The sequence below is a fragment of the Neolamprologus multifasciatus genome, chromosome 5, assembly GCF_963576455.1.
Source record: "Neolamprologus multifasciatus chromosome 5, fNeoMul1.2, whole genome shotgun sequence".
NCBI lineage: Eukaryota > Metazoa > Chordata > Actinopteri > Cichliformes > Cichlidae > Neolamprologus > Neolamprologus multifasciatus.
Window position 1 is genome coordinate 18,535,289 of NC_140443.1, and position 24,982 is coordinate 18,560,270.

A 24,982-nucleotide genomic window follows, 5' to 3' on the forward strand; every position below is an offset into this window, starting at 1 on the left:
TAAGTATGAGTGTCAGACATGTTAAAACAATGAAATAATGTGATTAATACCTTAGTGAAAGAAATTCCTCTACAATCCCACCCTTTGATTCTAAAATCAAGAATCACATTAAAACCAGAATTTCTTTCCTGACATTCTGCATATTACATCAACATTATTGTACACTTAAAGGAGTTTCACACTGTGTATCCTCACTTCACTGTTCTCCCACCACCCTTTGTTCATCTTTAATCTTCCCCACAATCTAAGCTCTCACATGCAAATGGAAACAACAATGATACAGAGGAAAGGTCTTCTCCAGAGTGTCAAAGTACTTTGCATGGCAAAGTGAAACAGCATTAGGTGGTCATTCTCTGTCACAGTCATGGCTCCTGGTGTCTGTGCCATTTACAGAGTCATAATTCCAACGCTGATCTTCCTTGCGCTGTCACTTTTGGAGCTTAGCACGCTCTCTCCATCCCTCGATTTCTGTTCCAACGCAGCTGTAGATTTAAGGCAGAGCACGTCGTACACCTTAGTTGTCTTCCTCAGCGTCAACGTCGAAACTCTTTCATTTTATTTTTAAGATTTTGCTGTTCAAAATCTCCTCGTGATAATCCTTTGGAAGCCCACTGTCGTTTGTCTGTTGTCCTGCAGATGGTCCCTGCTTCTCACTGGTCCACTTGAAGTGTTGTCTCCTAGTCACAGTTTGCATCTGCGCCTCAGTCAATCCTTCCATATCCCTCATGTCACGGTTCCTGCAATTTAAAAATGAAAACTTCCCCGGAAAAAACCCTCTTTTGTCCTATGTCAGCTTATCACCATTAGACATGCACAATAAAGTTGTGCATTGTCTCTTAAAAATTCTCAGGGCTTCTCCCCTGAAGTAGCTTCACTCCAGGCCCTGTTGTAAGAAAAAACATTAGCCAGTGGTGTGTCCTGCTGTAAATCATGTGATTAGATCATATGATTAGCCCTCTGCTGTGGAAAAAGTGATATAGATGTTAGCGCAGCGCGTCTGTATGCACACTTTCTCACAGTGACCTCTGCACTGTAAACAATACAAGGTCATGAATAACACACCGCTGGTAAATTCACAAAGACACAGAAAGTGGCAATTAAAAGGTTAAGTCAGCACGGCTCAAGAGCCCATGCAACCCAGGATGTTGCTGTCACCTTTCTGCTCCTGTAACAAAGAAACATACATATATACATCCACCCTTTGTCTCTCTGGGTGGAGGTGCAATCTTGCATATTGGTGTCAAGTCAGTCAAGTTTTTGTCAGTCCAGTCAATCCCCGTGTTTATTGCTGATAGCAGAACCTCTTGTGTCGCAATAAGTTTCTACTGCCAGCAATGACGTCAGTTCAAAAAAAGAAAAAGAAAGAATTTAGACTGGATTACCTCACTGAATCCTTTTTGCCAGGGACTTGTTTTCTGATTGTCCCAAATAAGTGGCTTTCTCCCGAGCCCATTTTAATTTGAGAAGCTCACTTGCGATTGTTCAACATGTTGTGTAGCGCTTTCGATTCCGATCTTGCAGGCCTGCTTGAAAAAGAGAAAATTGCCAAACAAAAAATCTCAGTGCACTGTTAAAAATCAAAAAATATGAAGGCCTAGTTTTAGAAGTTGTCTAAGCATACTTCCTTAGAATGATGAAAAAACAAAACTAAATGGCAGGTTCAAAGTGGTACCAAAAGAAAATGCATCAGCCACGTAAATCTCCAAAACTTTCATCCACCAGTCACACACCTCACACAACAGCAATATTCTATTAGAAAATGAGTTTTGTTTTCCCCATGTACCCAGATGTGTGTCATGATAAGACCTCCCTCACACATCAGAAACCAGAAACTCAATAATCTATTAGTCCCCACTCATCTGACCCTCCCGCAGCATTCTGTTCACCCCTGCAATGATTCAGTCATCCTTCCCCAAAAATAATACTAGTTCACTAGTCTATGTATCACTTCTTAACCCACTAAGTGAACCGGACAAGATGACGGTAACAGAAATGCATGCTTAAAATGCTATTTGGTCTTCATGAGCTTCATTGCATGTGTGTTTGTGTTAGTAGGATTAATGCATTTTTCTGTTTGTGTTATTTTTTGTGTACCTCTCCTCTTTGCGGTGCTCCAGACACTTCTCAATTCTCCACGCAAGGCAGTCGTTTTTCCTTCCCAGTTTCCTAAACCCAAATTTTATTCCCACACTACAACAGCATTCCTCCATGTTGTCCCCTTCTCCTTTGACTGTGGTCTCATCTCATCTCTCCCCCTTGCAGCAGTCCAGTGAGAGTCAGTTGTCTTTCAGCTTTGTCCTGTGTTTTCCACTGTCTCATTTTGCCATTTTTGCGCTGAAAGTGGCAAATGTCCAACTCAAGCAGTCTTTTCAAAAGTCCATTCACACAGTGAAGTTGCAGCTCCTTGGAAATGCACATCCATCCATTCAGTCATGATGATGCCATTTTTCTCCTTGCTGTCGCTGTCTTGCACAGCTGTTGCTGCTGGACCTTTTCTTCACTGCTCAGGATGCTGCTGTGAGCTCTCGAGATCCATCTCGTTGTTCTGGAACTGCATTTCTTGTCTTCAGGGAGAGATTCTTGGAGCTTGTGTTCTCAGGGTGACAAACACGTGGAAGTTAAGCTGTAAAACAATTTAGCCAAAGCTTGGCTTGAGTGTTTCTAATGGTGTTAACCTATAATTTTCTTCCGACTGCTGCACGTGGAAAATTGATCCAGGTCTGTTCTTCACCTGCAAGTGACACACTGAGACATTTTGATCATTCTTCTCATTGCTTAAAACAACACCTCTCCCCTCTCTGGTTCTGAATTCCCTTTTCTTAAAAACCCAGAGAGATTGTAGTTGTTCTACGTTGAAAAACACCAAACCCTCTTCCTATTTGCTTATTTTATCAACAATTCTGCTAAAAAAAATTTTTCGTGTGTGTCCACCCTAGGGGAGCTGGTGGCCTGCAGTACCACCTTCTCCCTCTAGTTGGAAACAACTGTTACACACATTTCTACACTCCTCTCTCTTTTTTTTTTTGTTTTTTTTGTTTTTGTTCCCCATTTCAACATTTTGTAACCCCGTTTCTCACTGTTTTTACACACACATCAACGTTTCCCACACAACCATTCTCTGCAATCTTACACACCACACATTTACTCAATTCTTACCATAGTCACGTATTGAGTTTTGTCTCTGGCCGCCTGGTGGAACGTCTGCCGATCTACTGGATCTAGATCCCATTTTACTACACGAGGCGTCCCCCGTGAGGCCCTTGCCTTCTACGGACCAAGGAACGAACACCGCCACTCCGTGCACTATAGTACACAGAGATGGATCCCGACAGTGTACCCGAGTTGCTGTCCCTGTGACGTACTTCGACCGAACACAGGTCTGGGCCGGCTTCTCCCCAACAACGTGCTCGAGCCAATGTCCTTGTGATGAGCCGTACCCAACACAAGCCTGGGGCCTCAAACCACCAGGTTTTTCCTCCCGGAGACTCGAACTCCGGGGTCGGCCAGCGTTCCCCCCCTCGGCCAGACAAAAAACTCCTCATAACTGTATACAAAGTTAGCTACAACTCACCCATCTGCAGAAGTCCCCTCAAAATCGATGATCTCGGTGGTGACTGAAACACACGGCTCCGTGACTCCTCCATTTCCTTCGCTTCAACAGCTGGTAGGACAAAGGTACCTTTTCCCTCAGGGGTGATCAGCCCGTCCACGGAACCGTTGTTCAGCGACCATACAGACCACCCTGCTCACAGCGCCATTTTGTTGTGGAAGTTTTTCCACTTAAATAAAGTCTGCAGACGAGCGGTGAGCGGTAGCTAACATTCTTTTATTCCCATGCACACAACATATAAACAAGCTTGTGAAGCCCCTGCATGACCACGGGGCAGGGTCAGCAGAGTCTCACTGAGCCAAAGTCAACCTCTCAGTTAAATACCTTCTCCAGGAACAAAAGGCAGTACACAGCTGTTTCACACCTTAAGGTTCACACTCCCTTGCTACTTCCCAGAGTCCTCAAGAGACAAAAGACTGGTCCTCTGGAGTTCCTGTTTTCCCCCCAACATCTTTGCTACACCCCCTACCATTTGTCTTAAGTATGAGTGTCAGACATGTTAAAACAATGAAATAATGTGATTAATACCTTAGTGAAAGAAATTCCTCTACAGTACAAATTCAGTTATTGTTGGACAGAAAAATGCCAAATTGTATTAAAACGGTTGCTTAACATGACTCTTGATTAAAACTACAGTTCTTACTGCATACAAATCAAGCTGTTAATTCAAATGTAGAGTCTTCTCTGAAGCTGTCTGGTTCCTGTCTGCATCAGGCAATCACTTCTAATATAACCATTTGTCATGGAGGAGCAGCTGGGGTGAAAGATGAGTGCTGAGTGCTGGGTCCAGGGCCAGCGAGGTGCTCCTGAGACAATTGGAAAATTTAAAGGAGTCGAGGTGCTAATGGTCTGTTAATCCATCTGAGGAGCCCACAGCAGCATTTCAGTCTCCGTGTATGAATGCCAGAGAGGGGGTCGTGCCTAATCACTGACGATTTGATATGTGCACACTTGTATGCTGAAAAATCAGTGGTTGCATGTAGTTTCAGATCTTGATACTACAAGAGGGGTTTAATATTAACAGGATGTAAAGGGGATTGCTTGGCGTTTCAACATGTGATTGAAGTCTGAAGTGTCCAAGAAGTCAAGCTGTCATGTTTTTAAATGATGATTTCATTTGTTGAGGGAAAAAAGCCAAACCAAACCCACATGGCCCTATGTGAAAAAGCTAAACCGATTAACTGGTTGTGCCACCCTTGGCAGCAAAACCTGCAATCAAGTGTTCGTGATAAGTGGCAATGAGGCTTTCACATCACTGTAGAGGGATTTCTAAAAATTTGTTTTAATTGAAGTGTTTTGGAGCACGAATGGCAGGTTTAAGGTCATGCCCTAGCATCTCAATCTCAATACAGTTCGGATTTTGCCTAGATCACTCCAAACTGTTTCATATTTTTTGAGTCATTCAGAGGTAGATTTTTAGATCATTCTCCTCCATAAGTCGAGGTTGCTTTACCTTCAGTTCACAAACTGATGGCCGGACATTCTCCTTCAGAATCTTCTGGCAGAATTCAGGAAGAAGCAGCAAAGCATTCCCAGACCATCATGGCACCACCATGTTTGGATGATGGTATGACGTTTTTTTTTTTTTTTTGTTTTTTTTTTATAAAATGCTTTGTTCGTTTTATGCCACATGTAAGGGGACTAAAACTTCTTTTGTCTTTTATCTCATTAGTCCACAGAATATTTTGGCAAAAGTCTTGGACGTCATCAGGGGGCTTTTTTGGGGGGTGGGGGAAGAGACCCTATGTGTTCTTTTTGGTCGGCCGTGGTTTTCAGAGACATTTGTGGCCAGTCTTTTTCTTATCGATGAATCATGAACGCTGACCTTAACTGAGACAAGTGAGTTCTTCAGGTGTTGTTCTGGGTTCTTTTGTGAACTCCTGGTTGACTCGTTGAGGCGCTCTTGGAGTAATTTGGGTAGGCCAGAAAATTTGGGAAGGTTCACTACTTTTTCTTCATTTGTGGATAATGGCTCTCACTGTGGTTCGCTGGATTCCCAAAGTCTTATAAATGACTGTGTAACCCTCTCCAGACTGACAGATGGCTTTTAGCCTACTTGATTTTGTCAGACAGGTTTTATTTTTAGGGACTTACTGATTCATCAGGTCTAGCAATAATCAGGCCTGGGTGTGGCTAGTGAAACAGCAGTCTGTTTTCCAAAACATGTGGTTAATCACAGTTAATTCATGATTTAACAAGAGTGGAAATTACGATTTCACCCAAGGTCAGGTAGGTTGGGAAAACTTTTTTTCACTCAGCTGAAATTGTCATTTTAAAAAATGTATTGTATTTACATGCTATCTTTGTCTAATATTAGAATTCGTTTTACAACCTGAAACATTTAATTGTGACAAATATTCAAAAAAACAAAAATTCACAACAATGTATAACATTGCAGTGAAAGTGAAACATTACCATAAATTACAGCCTTAGGAATTACCTGAGTTGAAAGCAGACTCAATTTCATTACAGCAGTTCTTACATGTATTTAATCATCTGTAACTTGAACAAATACACAGTCAGACATAAGTATATAGTCTATGATTTTAAAGTACAAATAATACACTTTCAGGCACTTTTGCAGACAGTTTAACCTAAGTCTAAATTTGTATGCATGCACACGTACTACATGTTTAATTGTTCTTGTAATTGCTCGCCTAAAACACTCATTTGTGTTTGCCAAGACAGAGCTTGTGGAGCCTGGACTGTGGTCACGTAGTACAGATTGGAGATCTGATCAGCAAGATTGGAGAAAGAAAGAAAGAAAGAAAGAAAGAAAGAAAGAAAGAAAGAAAGAAAGAAAGAAAGAAAGAAAGAAAGAAAGCCTGCTAATTGTTTGTAAAAGTTAAAAGAGAAGGACCTGAAAGTCTAAATGAACAAACAGCCATGTAAAGTAACAAGTTTCACCTCATTTTATCAGTAATGACTAAACATTTGAGCGGATGATGATTGTAACTAAAATATTTACCAAATAATGCAGGGGTAAAGTTAACTAGCTGCTTCCAAAAACGCATCTTAGTGTTTATAAAATTGACCATAAATGTATTTCCTATCATCTACCATTATCACTGACCTCCATTAAGCAAATACTACAGTGGCCATTTAGGCAATGCCATCAGGGGCAAACAAATAAGAACAGACTAAATGTTTGCTCACCAAGGACGGGGTCAAAGTCAAACATTCACATAGGCACAGGTGGCTGCATGCACACATACTGACATCAGATGAGCACACTTACAGGTTTACTTAGGAAGATCGTTGCTTAGGGCACTTTGATGCCAGTCTCCAAGTATTTAATCAAATTTGACTCCTCCACGCAACTTACATATGGATTTATTCCCAGTGTAACATCTATTTTGAGTTTTTTTGTTTGGTGGCAGCAGTCACTGTGTTTGCCTAATTAGTTGTGTTCAAACTTAGTTCACACATGCGCTTCGTCCGCCTTCAGCAGCTGACAGGTGGGGTGATGAAGTGTGTATTCTTCAGCTGTAAAACAAGTTGTAACCAAGTCCCACTGATGTTGAAGGGGGCATACAGCTTTCTTTGGATCACACTCATAAAGTTGGCCTTTAATTCAAGACTAAATTGGATTCATAATATGTTCTTTAATGTATATCATATAGAGTAATGCACAAAAATATTTTGTATCCATTTCTAATGAGCTTTAAAGTCTATATTTGCTAATATTTCTTTAAGTTCAACAGTCCTCCAGGTTTCATGAAGGCCATCCAAAGCTCTTCTTTAGATGCTGAGGTCCAAGCTACGAGGAGGTCAATCTATGATTGAAAGTGCTACATTTCGTGTTTTTCTATCCAGGTATTTTGTCACTGCACCATTGTCATGGTGAAAAATCACAATCTGGCAGTACTTTTCTGCATTTATAATTCCATCAATTTTGTCAAACTCCCCAACACCACTGGCTGAGATGCATTCCCAAATCATGATAGCGCCAAGACAAGCCAAGTTGTTTGGCATTATTTATAGATCAGCTGAATAAATGGCAACAAGTTATATGTTTCAGGCTGCTAGGAAGAAAGTGGCAAAGTTACAACTTAAAAAGTGGTTCTTTGGTAAGTTGTCTGTTATGTGTAGACACAACACTGGTGCATCCCTTTAGTTAGGTTCTGTGTTGACGCTTGAATGATTCATGGTGGCTTACAAAGAAAGGAATTCTCCTGAAAATAGTCAGGTACTAGTAGTGGACTGAAAATGAGAGAAAAAGCAGCCAATGTTCAAAGAAAACAATTCCTCAACACTGCTTATAAAAATGGCAAGAAAAGTCTGTTTCTCTGGAAGCAAAAATATACAGAAATGATGGGTGGCACAAGACTTTTGCACAATACTGTACAGTATGAAGCAAATCTCTGTGAGTATCTTCAACAAGTTTCGCTGAAATTCAAAATTTGATTTCTTACTTAAGAATTGTGAGCATGCTCGGATAAATTTACAAGCATGGTAATTATTTTTAATGCTGGTGATGGCAAACGTCAACATGCTTGTGTCTTTAACAAATATTAATGATTGAAAGATACTTAATTCAGTTTAATTTTATTTATATAGCAACAACAGTTGTCTCAAGGCGTATGATCCCCTATGAGCAAGTGATACAGTAGATATCTAACTATTCTTCACAGTCCCGAGGCAGACATGAATTTAACAAGTTTACCCCCTGGCATTTGGATACAATCGGATGCAATTTTTCTCACCCAAAAAGTAACTTTTCTTGGTCTGTGTCTGTAGCTGTAGTCTGAGCTGGCACAGATCAGGATGTGATAGCAAATCTGCCACATTTTCTATGATTCAAAATTTGATTGATAGTAATACTCTTGTCAGTGAGATCTATTTAGGTTGACTATGGCAGACAATGTTAGAGGGAGGAAACGTCTCAATTCGAATACTTCCATACTGTCATTGCTCTGGCTGCACAAGTCCTTTCACACAGACAAGCATAGTTACATAAGAGCAGTCATATGGTGTACTCATAGCAGTCAAGATTCTGTGTGGAAGGATTCGCATCAACTCCAGATGTTACATCTCTTTAATATGTTGTGACAATGACCAGAAAAAGTTTTGCTAAGAAGGTGCCCTGTATATACAGCCTTTATGTGGGGTCGAGGAGAGTTTTCACTGCAATATGAAAACTCATTCACATAAGTGATGAGTAAACACTGGAGCTTGGTACACAGATTTAAAAAGTACATAAGTATGTGGCGAAAACATTTGTTTCTCTGATTTCCAGGTGGTTTTAACATTTTTCCATTTTACAGGTATGCAGGCCTCAGCTGATGAAACATGAACATCTCTCACTCCTTTTTTCCTCCTTCTGCTTCCGTTCCCTCCCAAATCCCCTCTCATTGTACTCTTGAAATGGTGCGTTGCCGGAGAGACTGCTGCTCTGGTTCTTTATATAACTGCAAAGACAGCTGAGAGTGTACATTGCATCAGTACAGTACCACTCATGGTGGGAGGACTGTGCTCGCCTAAGTAGTGTAGCAGCAGCAGCAGTCATAGCAGGTATTTGAGTCGAGCACAGAAGAGTCCCATTAAAAGAAGATGGAAGCAGGGCTATTATTAAAATAGGTCTGCGCTGCAATCAGGAGAGTGTAACAACAGAGTATCACATTGGGAACATTCAAATTTTATATTAAATTTGGGCCTTTTTTATATATTCACTGAAAATGATAGCGACACTGTGATGCTTAATAATGAATACAAAAGTAGGAGTTGAGACGCCTCACACAGGCATGTCACGTGACGCTTTGAGTTGTTTAGGGCATTCTTGTCCGGGGCATGTTGGCACCTGCAGGAGAGAACGTTTGGAAATGGATCTTTCTGCTGTGACCCTTTACTCACTTTTACTCATCATGTCTGGCGAACACCTGGTGATAATCATCTGGATTCCTGAAGTCATAAATGATGGCTGATGCAGTGTCACTTTCAGCGGGGGTATTTGTGTTAACTTTTTGTTTTTTAAGGCCTGTACCACTGTTGGACTCATAGTAGAAAGCTTGAAAGTCTGCATAATCCCCAGTGCCGGAATTCTTTAATGTTCACAAACGCTGAGATTGTGAAGGTCTGCTTTACTCGTTTCTTTTTAACTCAAACGGCCAAACGAACCTGGCGCTGACCAGTTTGACCGAGGCCCAGACGCCGGGATGAGAGAGGGCATGCACTGAGTCAAAAACACGACAACGCCATGAAAGGGGAACCACGTCCGGGTCGCATAGTCGACGCTGACATACCCCAGGAGCGCCCTACAACCAACGGAGCCCGAGTTATCTGCAGCTTTTTCTGACTGCCAGTGCCAGCCTCGCTCCCGGGCTGGGTTTTCCTCTGTCAGTTCCCCACCCCCACGGTTCAGCCTTTCCGGCCGTTTGCTTAAACCCCGGGTCCTGGACTAGTTCTGCGGGGGGGGGCATGTGCGGTGGACCACTAGAGGGCTCCACTCACACCCAGTGTTGAGGAAGTGTGAGTGGAGCCCTCTAGCCCAACATCAACTGAACACAGTTGATGTTGGAGAGGAATAAAGAAGGAGTGAGAACTGAGAGCTCTGTGTCGTCCACGCTTACCTCCACAGTAGTACTCCCTGAAGCCTGTAAAATGGCTGTTATTGTGTTAAATCTGTGTACTGACCTTGACTGTATTGCCATATTTGAAATCCAAGACTACCATGGCTTGGCTGTGTGCTGTGTTTCTTTTGTTTGTTTGTTTGTTTTTACATCATTTCAACTATTATTGGTTGCTAGCTTGCCAGGCTAATACAGTGTTTGTTTTAGATAAAAAAAAATTTGACTTTGTCACTGTGACATCAACTCTTGGTTTGTAGATAACTGTTTAAAGGGATTGATTTTAGCCTTATATGACCATTCTGGGGGAGCAGGGGTTGAGCTAAAAGTGGCCACATTTGGATTAGAGGGTGGACAGCTAAGGTACCTAGCTAAAGTGGCTAACAAAGGGAATCTGTATGTTGCTGTTTTTAATACATGAACTTCAGACAATTGCAGACCACCTTGCTGGAGACGCAGATGGGAATATTTTTCAAAATTTTCCTTTCTCCCATATAGCAGAGATACGATCTGCTTTAAATACATTTACTCCTAAAAATGTGCTGCTGCATGGTTTAGCTGAGGGAGATGCCTGGATAAAGTATGCTTGAGCCAGCTAGCACACCTCACACTCACAAACTAGCAGCAGCGAGTGCATCAGATGTTATAAGTTGAACTGTTTGTGCAATTCCACATCATCTGACGTTTTACTTGTAAGCTGGAAGGTTAAAGGGCAGCAAACGTTTAATATGCGTTTTAGATTTGCCTTCTTGTAAGTTTAGAAAATGCTTCAAACAGCAGCAACATCATAGATAATGTAGGTCAAAATTATCTAATTTAAATTACCTGAGGTGATGATGACAGTCACATGGGTGGCAGTGGCTCAAAAGGCAGAATGGGGCATCAACTATCGTCTAAAATCTTTGGACATGATATATAACAGTGGATGGGTCATGGGGGTATTAAAAACCTCTCTTTCACTCAAAGCAGACACACCTTTAATCACAAATAACTTTTAACCCAAATAAAGCTTTAAATACATGAGCAACATTAAAAAGCACATAGTTGTTGTGTAGTAGAAAACTAAAACATTTCTTGTACAAGGCTGTAAACACAACACTTTGACTGTACTTGAGCACTCAAAGCACTTTATAACACCCACACACCCACTGCACTTTTTTCTATCTAACAATCACACACTTTTTCACTCCAGTGAACATATTGGAGAGCAAATGAGGTGGATTAGCTTTACAAAGCCAGAAACTGAACCGTCAAACTCTCGATTAGTAGATGACCTGCTTTACCTCCTGTGCTACAGCCTCCACTAGTTCAGAGCTTTTAACGCAGAAAAGGAAGCTTCGACACTTCCACACTGGCTTCACTTTAAACTTGCTGACTTTGGGTGTGAATGATTGGAACAATCGTTTATTGATCTATTTATTTACAGAAAATATTGAAACTGTAACCTGATCTGCACCAGAGGATTTTAGTTATAAAATATGAACTCATCAGAGACAAAACCTACCTGTTTGTTCAAATGTGTATATTTGGAAGCCATTCTGAAGTGCCTTCATTGTGAGCCATGTGAACATGTTTTCAACTCACGGGAGTGCTTCAGTAGAAAGGATAGGACAGGAAACGGCACAGAACTGCTGATTAATTCCTTTAACTGTTCAAGTTTATGATAAATTCTCAGCTTTAATTACTTCGAATCAGAGTGGGAAATATTTCCTGTTACTCAGACTATCCTGGTGATCATGTTCATGCAGGAAACCCTGTCATGGCGTTGCCAGGAAACCAGAGGGTAACCAGTCAGCAGTGTCGATCATTCGCTCCATTCTCTTCAAACATGGGCCTTAATTTCCGTTATTTCCCTTCCCTCTGTCACTGTAATATCCTGTCTGAATTACCATGAGGTGAATGGCTCACTTTGTCATTTTTTCAGTGATTTCCACTGCCATTAAAGAGCTACAGTGGAAGGAGGAAGGCGAAGCGAAGACTGTGCTGGAGGAGACGGGAGGAAAAAGAGGAAGATATTTATAGCCGGCTCAGCTCGACTCACAGTGCTGTCTTGGAGAAGCACTTTTATTGACCAACCCTTCTTCTCGCTTCCTTTTTCTCTGTCCTGCTTTCGTGTGCGCATGTGCCATTATTATATGCTGATTGAGAAGAAAAGAAAGGTTATGTGGGATCATGTGCATACACAGCTGATAAAGCAACGTAGACTATTTCTGCTTGCGGTATACAGGATTATTATGGGGACTAATATAAAAAAGCCACATAAAACACAAGAAAAACAGAAATATTGATAAGTACAATAGGTAATGTTCCTAATTACAGATATGTGGTATCTCACACTAGACCAGCGGGAGACAAACATAAGGCCTGGGGGCCAGAACTGGCCTACCCAAGACTATAATCCAGCCCACCGGAAAGCTATAGAAAATGTGAAGGAGTGCACAGTTTGTGAATTCTTAACTGCATGTAACTGTACTGTTTCATAGGTTTTATAGCTTTTCCTGTTAATAAAGACTCCCCACCCCCATTGCCCTTCATACTACATATAAGAATATAACTAACAGATAAAGAAAATCAAATGACCAGAATGTTACTGTTTTTCAGATACTAGCAAGTCCATGGTAAAAAAACAAAACAAAACAAAAAACCCTAAAAAACACACAAAAAAAACAGCAACAAAAAAACATTTAAGATCAACGTGGGCTGTATGTGGCCGATTGTGTAAAATGAGTTTGACATCCCTTCTCTAGACACTGTTCAAGTGGTTGAAGTGGCTTCAGTGTTTCTCGTCTTTCTTGTTAAACGCAGACACATTTCATTTTTACAGCACGTAAAACACACAGCGGTGTATGGAAAAGGAAGTGGCAGAGTTTCAGTTAAGCAACTGGATACGCAGCTTCTGGAAACCTCCAAAACCACCACAAAGAAACAACAAGAACAACACAAACCTGTTTGTGTGTGTACGTGTGTGTCTGTGTGTGTCTGTGTGTGTCTGCGTAATTGTGGAAGAAGATGAGTGGAAGTCTTATGCAAAGCAAAACTAAAAACAACAAACAGAAAAACAACAAACAGTTGCTGCGGTCTCGTTTTAAATCAAACATCTTGATTCAGACGAATGTGACGGAGCAGCATTTGTCATCCCAAAAGTGAAAACTGGTTGTAGTGATTGGGAAGTTTTTAACACTTTCCCTGCCAGAGTACTGTTTTGAAGCTCACTAATGAATCCCTAATCATTCAAGACAAATTGTTTTTAACACTAATGCACGATTAAAAACATTGACTGTTGAAATATTTCATCATTGGTGGTTAATAGCTGTTATAAAATGAAAAAGCAAACAAAAAACCTTTAGGTTTAAAACTCATTCATCTTGAATTCTTTGAACAGTGCTGATCTTTTAACATGAATCTTTTCCTGTTCCCTAAATTGGAAGTATTAACCACTTTTGCCTACAAAGCACGATAACATTTATTGCTTGTCACCTTTTGTGAACCAGTCATCACCCCTTGGTCATCTGACTCGACCTCAAAATCCTTAAACCCTTACTCTGTCTGTTCTCATGACAAGTTGATAAAGGCCATTCCCATGTTTTGCGTTATAAAAAAAGGAAAAATTCTTCTTTGTTCAACTGCTTTTACTTACTTTAAATATTTGATTTTACTGAGCTATTTTGGTTAATTTCTTACAGGTTGCTTTAACACAGGAATTTTGCTAATTCTGGGATAAACAAACTATTTATATCTTATTCTTTGACTATTTAGCAATACATCATGAAAAACGTCAGAAAACTTTTTGTCTTTTTCCCTTTAATTTAAAACTTTAATTTTTATATTTAATTCTATTCTTTCCTAGTTAAATTTACCCTTTATTTTAATTTTCATATTTATTTCCTATCCTATTCATAGTCTTTTATTTTAGGTCACGAGCAGTTGTCTAAGCATTTCACTGCATATTGTACTGTGTATGACTGTGTATGTGACAAATAAAATTTGAATTTGAATTTATAAGGTATCCGGTCCTACTTCCGGGCCTAAAGTAGTCTGCGTTTAATATGGCTTTTGTGTTGTTAACATGTTTAATGTTTTGTATTTTCTTCTATTTAATCTCAAAAAGCTCCCAAAACAGTCAGTGATCACTGTTGACCTCCCTCGGCTTTTATTACCGCTAATCATTTATTTAAGCTCAGTTTTTAAAACCTTAGGATGTAAGTACAACCCAGCCCATGCAGCAGTATATGAATGACTAACCTCGTATTGTGGATGGATTATCTCAGTTGTTCTCCTGGCTGAAGTTTGGTCCTTTTACAGCATCCTGCCATGCGATTACATTTGTTCGTGACCACCGAGAACACTCACGTTAACTTTTATCAAATGGAAAAAAAGTTAGCTTGTTTATATTATGCTAACATAGCTGTGTCGCTAGCGGTCACGTAGCACATCGTTATATACCAGCTAGCCAAACTTCAGTAACCCTACAAACGTTACTGCTGTTTAGTTTTCTGTCTTCATTTATGTTGGAAGTGATAACAGAGCTCTACATTTTAATTTGTTTCCAAAACTCCGCAGTCAGGACATGCTATATTGTATTTAGATAGAAGCTAGCGAGCTAACTTCCTGCTAACTTCTAACTCCGTTAAATGTCATAAATTCCGTTTTCATGGATGCCTGGATGTTAAACTCAATTGTTAAACCTGGTAAAGCAGAACACTGATCATTTTATTAAAGATGAAAGACTTTAGACAGTTTTTCAACTGTCAGTAATGCCATAGTGATCGTTTGATATATGGACCTGCAGCGGAGTTTAGGCCCAGACACGGCTAGTGACGTCAGACTTAACGACCGGATAGGGTGAAGGGCATAAGGTAAAAATCTTAATCTTCAGATTTAAACCGGTTACTAACAGTAATCAGTAATTTCTTAGTGCAAAAATAAACCAACACGTTCCGTGTAAGCGAACAATAAATAGACCTAGTTTTTCATTCACTGTAACTCACAGGTCATTTCTAATATACTTTTGATGATCAGAAATAAAGAGGAAACGTGTTAAAGAAAAAAAATATTTCAATATTTATTTGCGGTATAAACATGTCTTGTGTTGATTCAATATACTGTACAATACGTAGGGTCAATCGCATTACCTTCAGTAGACAGAAAGGTGAAACTGCCCCAGTTAACACGGCCCTTCTTTTTATACACAGACAGATTGCATCTTTTAAAAAAAACAAAAAAACCTGTTTACAGCACAATACAAAACAGCTATTCAACGTGACTTTGAAGCTGTAACACGATGCAAGATGCATTGTCAAAAAAATCCCTGAAAATTTCCTCACTGAGGTAACATTTTTAAATCATTCACTTTTTCTTTCGCTTTGTATTTCACACCTCGCTCCTCTTGTTCATTCACACCTTTCTCTCCAGAGCACAATTTCACCAAGATGTAGCTACAAGTTTAAGGACACAGAAACGGCCGTTCCCGTGATCTGGCAAATTTACAAACAGAGAAAAACACTTAATTTCTCTTTCATTGTTACAAAGACACACGCACGCACGCGAAAGAAAGAAAGAAAAAAAAAAATCACAAGAAAGCAGCTTGAAGTCAATTGTTTCTTTTTAAATAGAAAAGCTCTGTTCTGAAATATATTTCAATCCCAGGGTGCAAGTGATCAAGTCCTCTGTGTTTTTCCTATTGTATAAGGGATATGACTCCAGACAAGGAAAGTCCATTCAAGCATGGTGGTAGTATTCTCATCTCTGATGCTATACCAGGAGAGGAACTTTTGCATATAAACTCATATATATATATATAAAGTATATTCATATTGAAAGGCCACAGGAATAGCATAGAGCACATTATATCAAAACCAAGAAGGAAAAACACCTTAATCACCGTAATTATTCAAGCCAGGTTGGCGTAAGGGCCTATTGTGAAACATAACTGGCATGCTGAACCACAGCTCTGTCTGTGTGGAACAGTCTGTGTATATGTGTGTGTCTTTAAATCTGCAAGTCTTTCAGGTTTGTACTGGACACACTGGCCCTATATTTTGTACACCCCAGGAGAAATGTTACTTCAGTCCATAAGCCATAAATCGAGCTGGATCTTGTGGAATTATATAGAATAGATATAGTACAAAAAGAAGAGAATTTAAAAATGTTGAGGTCTTGGATCTACAAAACTGCAAAAAAAGGTGTTTTGATATATTGCAGAGTAACAAAGAGGACCTCGTGTGACCCGTTACGGCAAAAAAACAGCTTGTAGCCTGTTATTACCGTGCTCTTATTCCAATAACAGATAACAAACTTTTTCTTTTTCTCTCCACACAATGTTTTTTTTTTCCAAAGTGAGATACAAAGAGTATTGAACAGTCAGCATTAGAAACAAGTTAGAAAGATTATATAAGGCCAGCTAAAACCAACCCTCTTCAGATTCCCCCTCTGTGCTCGCAGAAAACCCCGTTCGTGGTTTCTGTTCAGACAAACGTCCACATCCCGACTTTGAATACTAATTTCCGCAGTTTGCTGTGAACACTGGACCTCGTGCAAAAACCGCTTGTATGAGGAGATCTCTAACTCTAACCCGACAGCGTGCTCTATCGATAGCAAACCTCAGCATCTACCACTTAGCCCTAAAGCTGGTCACATATCTCCTTGGTATTCATCTTTTCATATTCACTAGTATACGAAAAACAACCAGTTTGCAGATTGTGAGGTTTCACAACATTTCCAATTTTGTAAAATCAGACTTCTGTTCAATACATGAGCAAACTGTGAATATGACCTCCAGCTTTTTGGGGTCACTGTTTCCTAACAACAGCTGCCTCAGCATCTTTATACTGGTCCCTGTCGAGCTAAACATATCCCCTGTTACACCTGGCACAGAACACCACCTGGACTGCTTTGCTTTAGCAGGGTGTTTTTGTTTTTTTGGGAGCATACAGCTCTCTGATTACAGCTGCAAATAGCGGGTTATTTCTCTTCTTTTTTCTCAGGGATTGTAATTACGGACATTGCTATATTTGTTGTTTTCTTTGTCTGCTGATTTCCGACAGCAAGACTTTAATCTCCGCAGCGTGACCCTCTGCTAGGAACATTTTTGAGCATGAAAGCTGGAACAGAAAAGTAAACTTTGGGTGTTTCAACTTTAAGGAGCAGACTTTCTGATTAACAAGTGGTGTTCACAAGGCTCAGCTGTGCAATTATAACACGTTCGCGCACGAAGAAGACGAAGAAGAAAATGTTCTTTCATGAGGCCCAGTGTACCTAGAAGTCCAATTAGCGTGGTGTTGTTTGGAGTCTTTCTCAAAAATCACCGCGGGTTTGCTGAAGCGCTACAGATGTGGACGCTGTCTCAGAAAACGCTTTGACTACATGCTGTGCGCCGCTGCGTTCAGCAGCAACAGCAGTTAAATAAAACGGTCCTCATTATTTGTCTTTCCACCTGGTAAAGTAACGTCCAGCCTGTGGTTGAGTCTACTGTTAGAGAGCATACGGCACCACAGCATGCTCTGGTATACAAAATAATAAAGATCTGTTTAATATTCATTTGTGTTTAATATAGCTTTCATATAATAATATACCCAAGGCTTAAGGGTGAATCAACTCAGACAAAGCTTTCTTTGACAAAACGAGTGATCCCTTCTTTTTTTAGTTGTTAGAAAGACCTTTTCTCTCAATTTCCTCCAACGCTGTTAAGGGACGTGAAACTGCTGAAGTAAGTGAAGTGTAGCGGAAGCCAGTCCCAGTCAACCAGACCAGAATCCAAACACAGAGACCAAGGTAAAGCCCCCCACCCTCGGTCCTGAAACACACAAGAAGCTAACATAGGCCAACAAAACTTTGGGGTGCAGGTTATACATTTGATCTGCCCAAAAAGTACCTCAGTGACCCAGAAATATTAATACTGACTTCCTGTCCCCGATCCGTAACCTCTAACCGAGTAACCCTTTTTGGCAAAACGTGCTGGTGGAACAACTGTGTTGATGAAATCAATAACTGAGGAACTTTGACCGAAACCGACTTTTTGACCGAAACGAAACAAATGATTAAAATCTTCAGAACAGCTGACTGAAACAACTGGATGAACAGTCATATAGGGGAGGAAGAAGGAACTGGGAAATGCGCTCGAAAACAGTTGGCCAAGTGTCAAACACGCAGGAGTAATTTCTCCCATCTCCAGCCGTGAATCAATTCCTAACCCCATGCCCTACTTCCAGCCTGCTGCTTGTTTTAACCCCTATCCCTGCTCCTCTGCTCAGGGCCCAGTTTTTGCTCCCTCCCCGCTGAGCCGTGCAGCTGTCAGGACTCGTCGCAGCCTGGGACTGACCTCTCCGCTCCTCTTCTCTGAATGTCTCTTTATCTGACTGCTTCCAGCACAGGCCAACAAAGTCAATGGCTACACCACTGTGCAAACTGCATTAGGTCATAAACCTAAAGAAAAAACAAAACTTAAAGAAAAAAACCCATCTAAAAACCCATTCCACTTTAATTTTACAATCTCTTAAGCCATTATTTATATGGCTTGAGATAAATATATTTATATATATAAGGTATAGATCTGTGCGTAAATGTACATAGAAAATATACAAAAATGCATATAGACATACTGAATTTGTTAAGGACTTTTTCTGCTATGTACGTTAACATACATACAGTACAAACATACATACTGTGTTTATATTGTGTGTGTGTGAGAGAGTTAATTCCTTGGTTTTTAAAGACTCTACATTCAGTAGAGTGAGATTTCCTATGAGTAAATCCCAGCTTTTCCACTTGGCACCAGTCACCTCGGCTCGAGAGCCGAGACAAGGAGGATGCAGTCATCTTATAAATCAAGCGCTAAAGATTTTCCGTGTTCCTATCTTTGCATTAAGCTTTCTGTCCTGCTGCAATCATTTAGTTTCTCAGTCAAGTTAAACCTCCCTTGTTCTTCGTTTACAAGCTGATAAGGGAGAACGGCTTTGTTAACCCACAGCATCCTTCTCTGGGTTGAAAACCCCCCCCAAAACCCTTTAACGTGGCATCCGTGACTCCTCCTGTCACGTCAACGCTGCTCCGTGGTCAGGATCTCGGACAACGAGCCTCAAGAGGCTAAAACATTCATTAAAACTGGCTGCTCTCCTGCAGTGCAGCCACTTGCTGACATGGTAACCATACCACCATGTCCCCCACCCCAAATCCTCGTAAGTTGCAATGGGGGCGATCCACATGAAACTGAGACTCTCATTTTCATGTGGATTCTAGGGTGTCCAGTTGAAACACGTTGTGATTGGTTGGGGTGGTGAAGAAGAGCTGGTCGTGCGTCGGCGAGTTCGAGTGGTTGTCGCAGGGGCTGTTGAGACCTAGCGTCCGCTCAAAGTCAAGGAGCTGGCCCATGAAGTTGAAGTTCGGGGAAATGTTTGACTTTTTCCGCTTCACAAAGTCGTAGGCGTCATTGAGCGACAGGTTGAGCTTCTGCATCAGGTAAGCCACGGTGACGGTGACGGAGCGGCTGATCCCGGCCAGGCAGTGGACCAGTATGCCACACTTTTTGGAGCGCGCCTCGTCTGAAGAGGGAGGGAACAAGGAGATGAGAACACGAATGAGAGACATGACTACTGACCGTGTTTCATTCTCAACGCTGGGAATTAAAAAGATCAATGAATCAGAAGGAAAAGTTTTTCTCTATATATTATAACGCAGACTTTCCAAAGAACTCGTCGCCTGAGGATGAAAAGAAGGCAAAAGAGTGAAACAAGTGTACCTCAGACAGGCTTTCACTAACTGGAGAGCTGCGGGACTTGAGAAGGTTCAAATGCTCAGCTGGCACTATTTCTACTAGATCAGAAAGTAACAAAAACCTGCCTGATACTGGGTCATACTGCAGCGGAAGTGGCCCCACAGTGCTTTAATTTGCAGAGAAACTTTTGAATAACATCATGTGGTCATAGCGAGAACTTACAAACAGTAATCTGTGGCTATCATGAAAACTGAGTTACTTTCTGAGGTACTTTTAAGTCATTAAATGACCAACATTTGCAAACGAGACTGGCTATAATCATTTAACGCTGCCGTGACTTAACTTCTCGCATGTTCACCCTGTGGTTTTCCCCCGGTACTCTGATTTACTCCTACAGCCCAGACACATGCATGCTAGATTATCTGGTCGGTCTAAATGAGCTGTACATGTGAGCCTAGAACAACCAGAATGAAAAATCAGAAGTGCCTCGTTGCGATTATTATATTTTCAATCCAGAGTGACCTCTGTCGCTGACGGCACAGTGTAATTTTTCATTCTGCTTTCTAGCTCTCGACCTGTAGGAAAACCTGAACAGAAAAAGCATCTTACATTATTAACTGGTTACATCCATCCACCTATCAGTTTCGAGCCCTTGCACTCGCATCTCTACAGGCCATTAGAGTGAGAGTTAAGTGCTTCGTTCCTTCCTTTCCTTTCTTCCTCTCTCTTTCATCTCTCACTGCCAGCGTCTCTTGTTGTAGGATTGGGGTCAGTCGGCTCATGAGCTCAGGCTGCCAAGGCGATGCAAAATTAAATTTATATGTGATGTGCGCTCACTTTCCGCAACGAAGACAGGGGCAGAAATCCTTGCCCGACGAGTCAAAAAACAACTCGAGAAGCCTCAGAAGTCGAATAAGTAACTGGCAGTTCATCTGCTTTAACTGATTACGTCACTTTACTCGTTCTTTGCATGTGCAGCAACGGAAGGATTTTCATTTATGCAAGAAACTTCAAATCCATCCTCATCTGCATTCTTGCTTTCACAAAAGAAAAAGCACGTGCAAACAATAATTTTAGGCATTTAAGGACTGCAACTTTCAGCAGCGCAGTGTGAAGTCATATTGGCATCTCCTTCACCCATAATTACCCCGTTATTTACAAAAAAAGATCCGCTGTAATCCCTGCTTATTACAGCCAGCTCCATTTAACATCAGCGTGACCCAAATCTGCCACGACCTCTGGCTCTGGCATATGTCTCACTTCCTGCCACCTACAATGAATCATTACTCTAAAGGAAAACAAAAGGGGCGGGGGGTAGAGTCGGTGGTCTGGACAATCTAAAACATACATGAAAACTTTAGCACTGATTCATCGGCGAGGGAATTCACTCATTCTCTGGAAATTAAGTGAGAAGGAATGACAGGAATGATGGGAAACACTGAAAATGGGACAAGATGAGAACTCTTCTGCGTGACCTCATTCTCAAAGAATCCATTTCCATGTTTTATTCACAGAGTTGCCTTTTCATTCTACGATTTTAAATTCCTGTTTTATCAGTCACAGTGAAATGCAGGCTTAGCAAAACCACGCTAACATCCATCTTAAACTGTTTCCAAAGAAGCTATTTATATGCACGACTTATGATTAAAATCTTGGATAAATGCAGCGAGAGTTACTAATAAAGAGCAGATATTAACGGCACTAAATGGACGAGTACTTTAATAGCACTTTTGTAACTCTGTGACTCTAATTGAGCACTTAAAGCCCTGTTTTGTTTTTTTCTTGCTTTTTCACATTCATCCATTGACATACTTTCATACAGTGCTTTGTTTTTTGGCTCTAAATGCTTTCTAGTTATTATACAATCTAATATGTGGATTTTGGACTGTGATTGACAAAACATGCCTCTTAAATATGAGACCTTGGGCCCAACCAGCACACTGATTGATAATGAATTTAACTTCTTCAGATCCCTGCCCTGACCCAAAAACACATTTGTCTAAAATAACCTGAGACAACTGCACAGCATTCTCCACTCACCTATGAAAGAAATGGCCTCAGGGAAAAACTGAGAGAGGTTTTGGCTCCAGTGATCGGAGATGGGAATCTGTTTGTACTTGAAGTCCCCTTCGTGTTCAAACATGTTGGGCAGGTTGGGCGTCACGTTCAGGATGTACTTGATATTGTACTTGCTGAGCACATCCAGGTTGGCGGAGTCTTTGGCACAGCCCAGGTAAAGGTAGGGCAGGATCTGGACGGGGAACGCTGGCTGGTTGTTGGGGAGCGGACTGCCCTCCGATTCTGTGGCGCTGCCCGGCTCGCGGTCCGATTCCCCATCTGAGCAGTCCGAGCTGATGCGGAGCCCTCCGAGACCGAGGACGGAGGCTGGTGGGGAGCTGCTGGGACAGGAGCAGTCCAAATTGGTCTCGCAGTGCTCTGGGTACTCTGACTGGAACTTGTTGAAGCCACCTGGAGCATGATGAAGACAAAGGAAAAACAAGCAAAAACAAAACATGTTAGGATAAAACAAAGAAAGCAATTTCACTGGGAGGAGAGGAGGGGGGTTTAAAACTCTACCTTGTGCATAACCAAAGGCAGTTGATTACAGTTGCTGCAGATATCAGAGGCGGTATTAAATTTTGAATTGCACGTGATATTCTACGTGTGTAAAAACGCTTTTATTAGATCCACGGCATATTTTCACACACACCCGTGACAGATAAATTATAATAAGTTGGTATTTACGTCAGTTTGAGAGAGAGGGGGGAACACTGTAGACAGATGTGGCTCCATTGGGAAAAGCTGAGCCCTGCGGAGAATCAGCGGCAGAGCAGGACAGTCAGCTACAACACTACACAGCTCAGCGGACTTTTTGTGAATGGCAGCTCGAGGCTCGTGACTCCCGTCAAAGATTTCTATCATCTCGTGGTTAAATATCTCTCTGCTATGGTTATAACACCTCATTTCATCGCCTTTCAACTGTCTTTTTTTTTAAAACAACGTCGCCTTTTTTCTGTGGGATTATTCGTAGCCCGTCGTCGTGTCCTGGTTTCAGTGTTCATTCATGAAAAAAACCCGCTCGTCTTTTCCTGAAGGAGCTCAATATGGCGGGGCCGTACTTGCAGCGTTTAATTGAAAACACGCCGCATTTGAAACGGCTTCTTCTTTCCTTTTTTTTTAAAGAACTCAATCAAATTACGAGGCTTTGTTGACGCTTTTCTTTTTCCTAAATAATTTCCACGCTTTGCGAATCAATCAATCATTAAGTAAAAATAAAAGCGATCATTTTGGTCGGAAGCAGGAAACATCTGTCGAACAGCTACTTCATTCTGACACTGGATCCGATTTGTTACACACCGCCGGATTTTGTAACAGTGACACTTTATTTTAATATGCGGAACTCATTCAGTGTTGATCAACTGTGTGTGTGTGAGTGTGTGTGTGTGTGGGTGTGTGGACAGATGAGAACAGCTGGATTTATCTGAAGTGGCGCCACATTTTAACCCCCCTTCAAATCCTCCCTACAAACACTTTATCGATGCAATAATGTTTTATAAGCTACTGATAGGAGTGGCTTGTTCAAGCTTAGCTATGTGACTCCACCAGATAAAATCTGCCTTAACAGACAATCTGTTCCAGGCGTGCCACAACCCCCCAAAACACCAAATTCACTTAGTGTGGCGTTTAAGTGCAACATCCCAGGTCTGATAAATCAGTGTGATTTACACTCGCTTTCTTTCCCATTAATTGTAGTGAGTGACACTACCACAACACTCGTCCGGTTCATCTGGGATTGTCTAAGTTAATCAAATCAAATTCAAGCAATTTGCTGCAGTCCACTTTGAGAGGAAGTGTGTTAGAGTTTTATGAATTAAAAGGCACCACAACACAAACAAAACCTCTAGATTCAAAGCAATCTGATCTTACCCTCTAGATAAAAAGCCTTGCACCCGTCGTCCCGGAGCTTCTGCAGGAGCAGCCCAAGCACGGAGCTTCCCAGCCCGGACTCCTGCCGCTCCGAGGTCGCCTCGTCGTACAGCACCACCACGTCCGTCTTGCACCTCTTTACAAATTTCTCCTTGTCCTCGTTGTTGGGGATGATGGAGCGAATGGGGAGGTTCCCCTTTTTCAGCCTCCGGAGCATGAGGCCCGGGATGGCCAGGTTGATGGCCGACTCGATGTGCGAGGACTCGTACAGCTCATGGGGTCTGCAGTCCAGCAACAGCAGAGAGCTGGCCCCGGACTCCAGCTCCTCCTGCAGCCACTCCACGCTCTTACTCGACATCATCGTCATAGTCACGATCACAGAGCATCCCCACGAGTGATTAATTCTCATCAGTAAAACGTTAATCCTCCCGTCGCCTGCTGTGACATGAGAACAACACAACAGAACAGAGGAAAGGAAAGGAAAAGAAAAAAAAAGAAAAAAATCACGGCGCTAAACTTCCCTTCCCGCGGCCACCACCACCAACGCCACCGCTGCTCCTGCCGCTGTTCCTGAGGGCGCGACGCACCCAACACACACTTCCACACGCGCGCACACACATCCAACACACACGCAGCGATGCCCCTCCGGTGGGTGCAGGAAACTTGAACATGCAGAGGTTTCTTTCCCTCCTTCCTTCAGTCCGATTGAAGCGGAGGTTTGACTCCAGTCCATCGACCGTCCATTCGGTGAGCTCGCTCCAACTTTGACGCGTCCGCAGAGCGACGAAACGGCCCAAATGAGCCTCGTTACTCTCTCGGGATGTGAGAGCCGGATGAGCCGATGATGCTAAAGCCCATGCTTATTGTTATTACTGGACATGCTTGGCCCGTGGAGCGCCTCTGGTTTGTCATTTCCACTGGATGCGTTAAAGAGGCTCTGCGGGCTTGTCACTGAGGAGAGGGAGGAGCGCACAGATTTAAAGGCGCAGCGCTGCTTTAGAGTCACAGGAGCACAGTGTAGCTTCACAACATACTATCCATTCATTGATTCTCTGTAGCTTATACTCTGAATTAATAAAAAAAAGGCCGACCAAATTCTACAAATTAAAGTCCCACGTCCTCCAACGCTCGTGGACATCTATATCCTTTGAGTCTGTTAAAATCTGAGTC

The 24,982-nt window shown here is 41.7% G+C and overlaps 1 protein-coding gene across 1 annotated transcript; it reads right to left on the reverse strand.

The window, feature by feature from the left end:
• Nucleotides 1-15,213: 15,213 nt before the first annotated feature.
• Nucleotides 15,214-24,862, reverse strand: dusp7 (dual specificity phosphatase 7). The gene is made up of 3 exons (XM_085158585.1): nt 23,813-24,862; nt 21,926-22,354; nt 15,214-19,712 (listed from the first exon to the last, which is right to left on the reverse strand). The coding sequence occupies exons 1-3, from the start codon at nt 24,219-24,221 to the stop codon at nt 19,396-19,398; spliced, it is 1,155 nt and encodes a 384-aa protein (XP_085014711.1). The 5' UTR covers nt 24,222-24,862; the 3' UTR covers nt 15,214-19,395.
• Nucleotides 24,863-24,982: the final 120 nt, after the last annotated feature.

Excerpts from the sequence above, each read along its gene's own strand:
- dusp7 (XM_085158585.1), bottom strand. The coding sequence starts at position 24,221 with ATGAGAATTAATCACTCGTGGGGATGCTCTGTGATCGTGACTATGACG. Across the intron at positions 22,355-23,812 it reads CAAGGCTTTTTATCTAGAGG|GTGGCTTCAACAAGTTCCAG; the intron begins GTAAGATCAGAT and ends ATCATGCTCCAG. Across the intron at positions 19,713-21,925 it reads TGAGGCCATTTCTTTCATAG|ACGAGGCGCGCTCCAAAAAG; the intron begins GTGAGTGGAGAA and ends CTCCCTCTTCAG.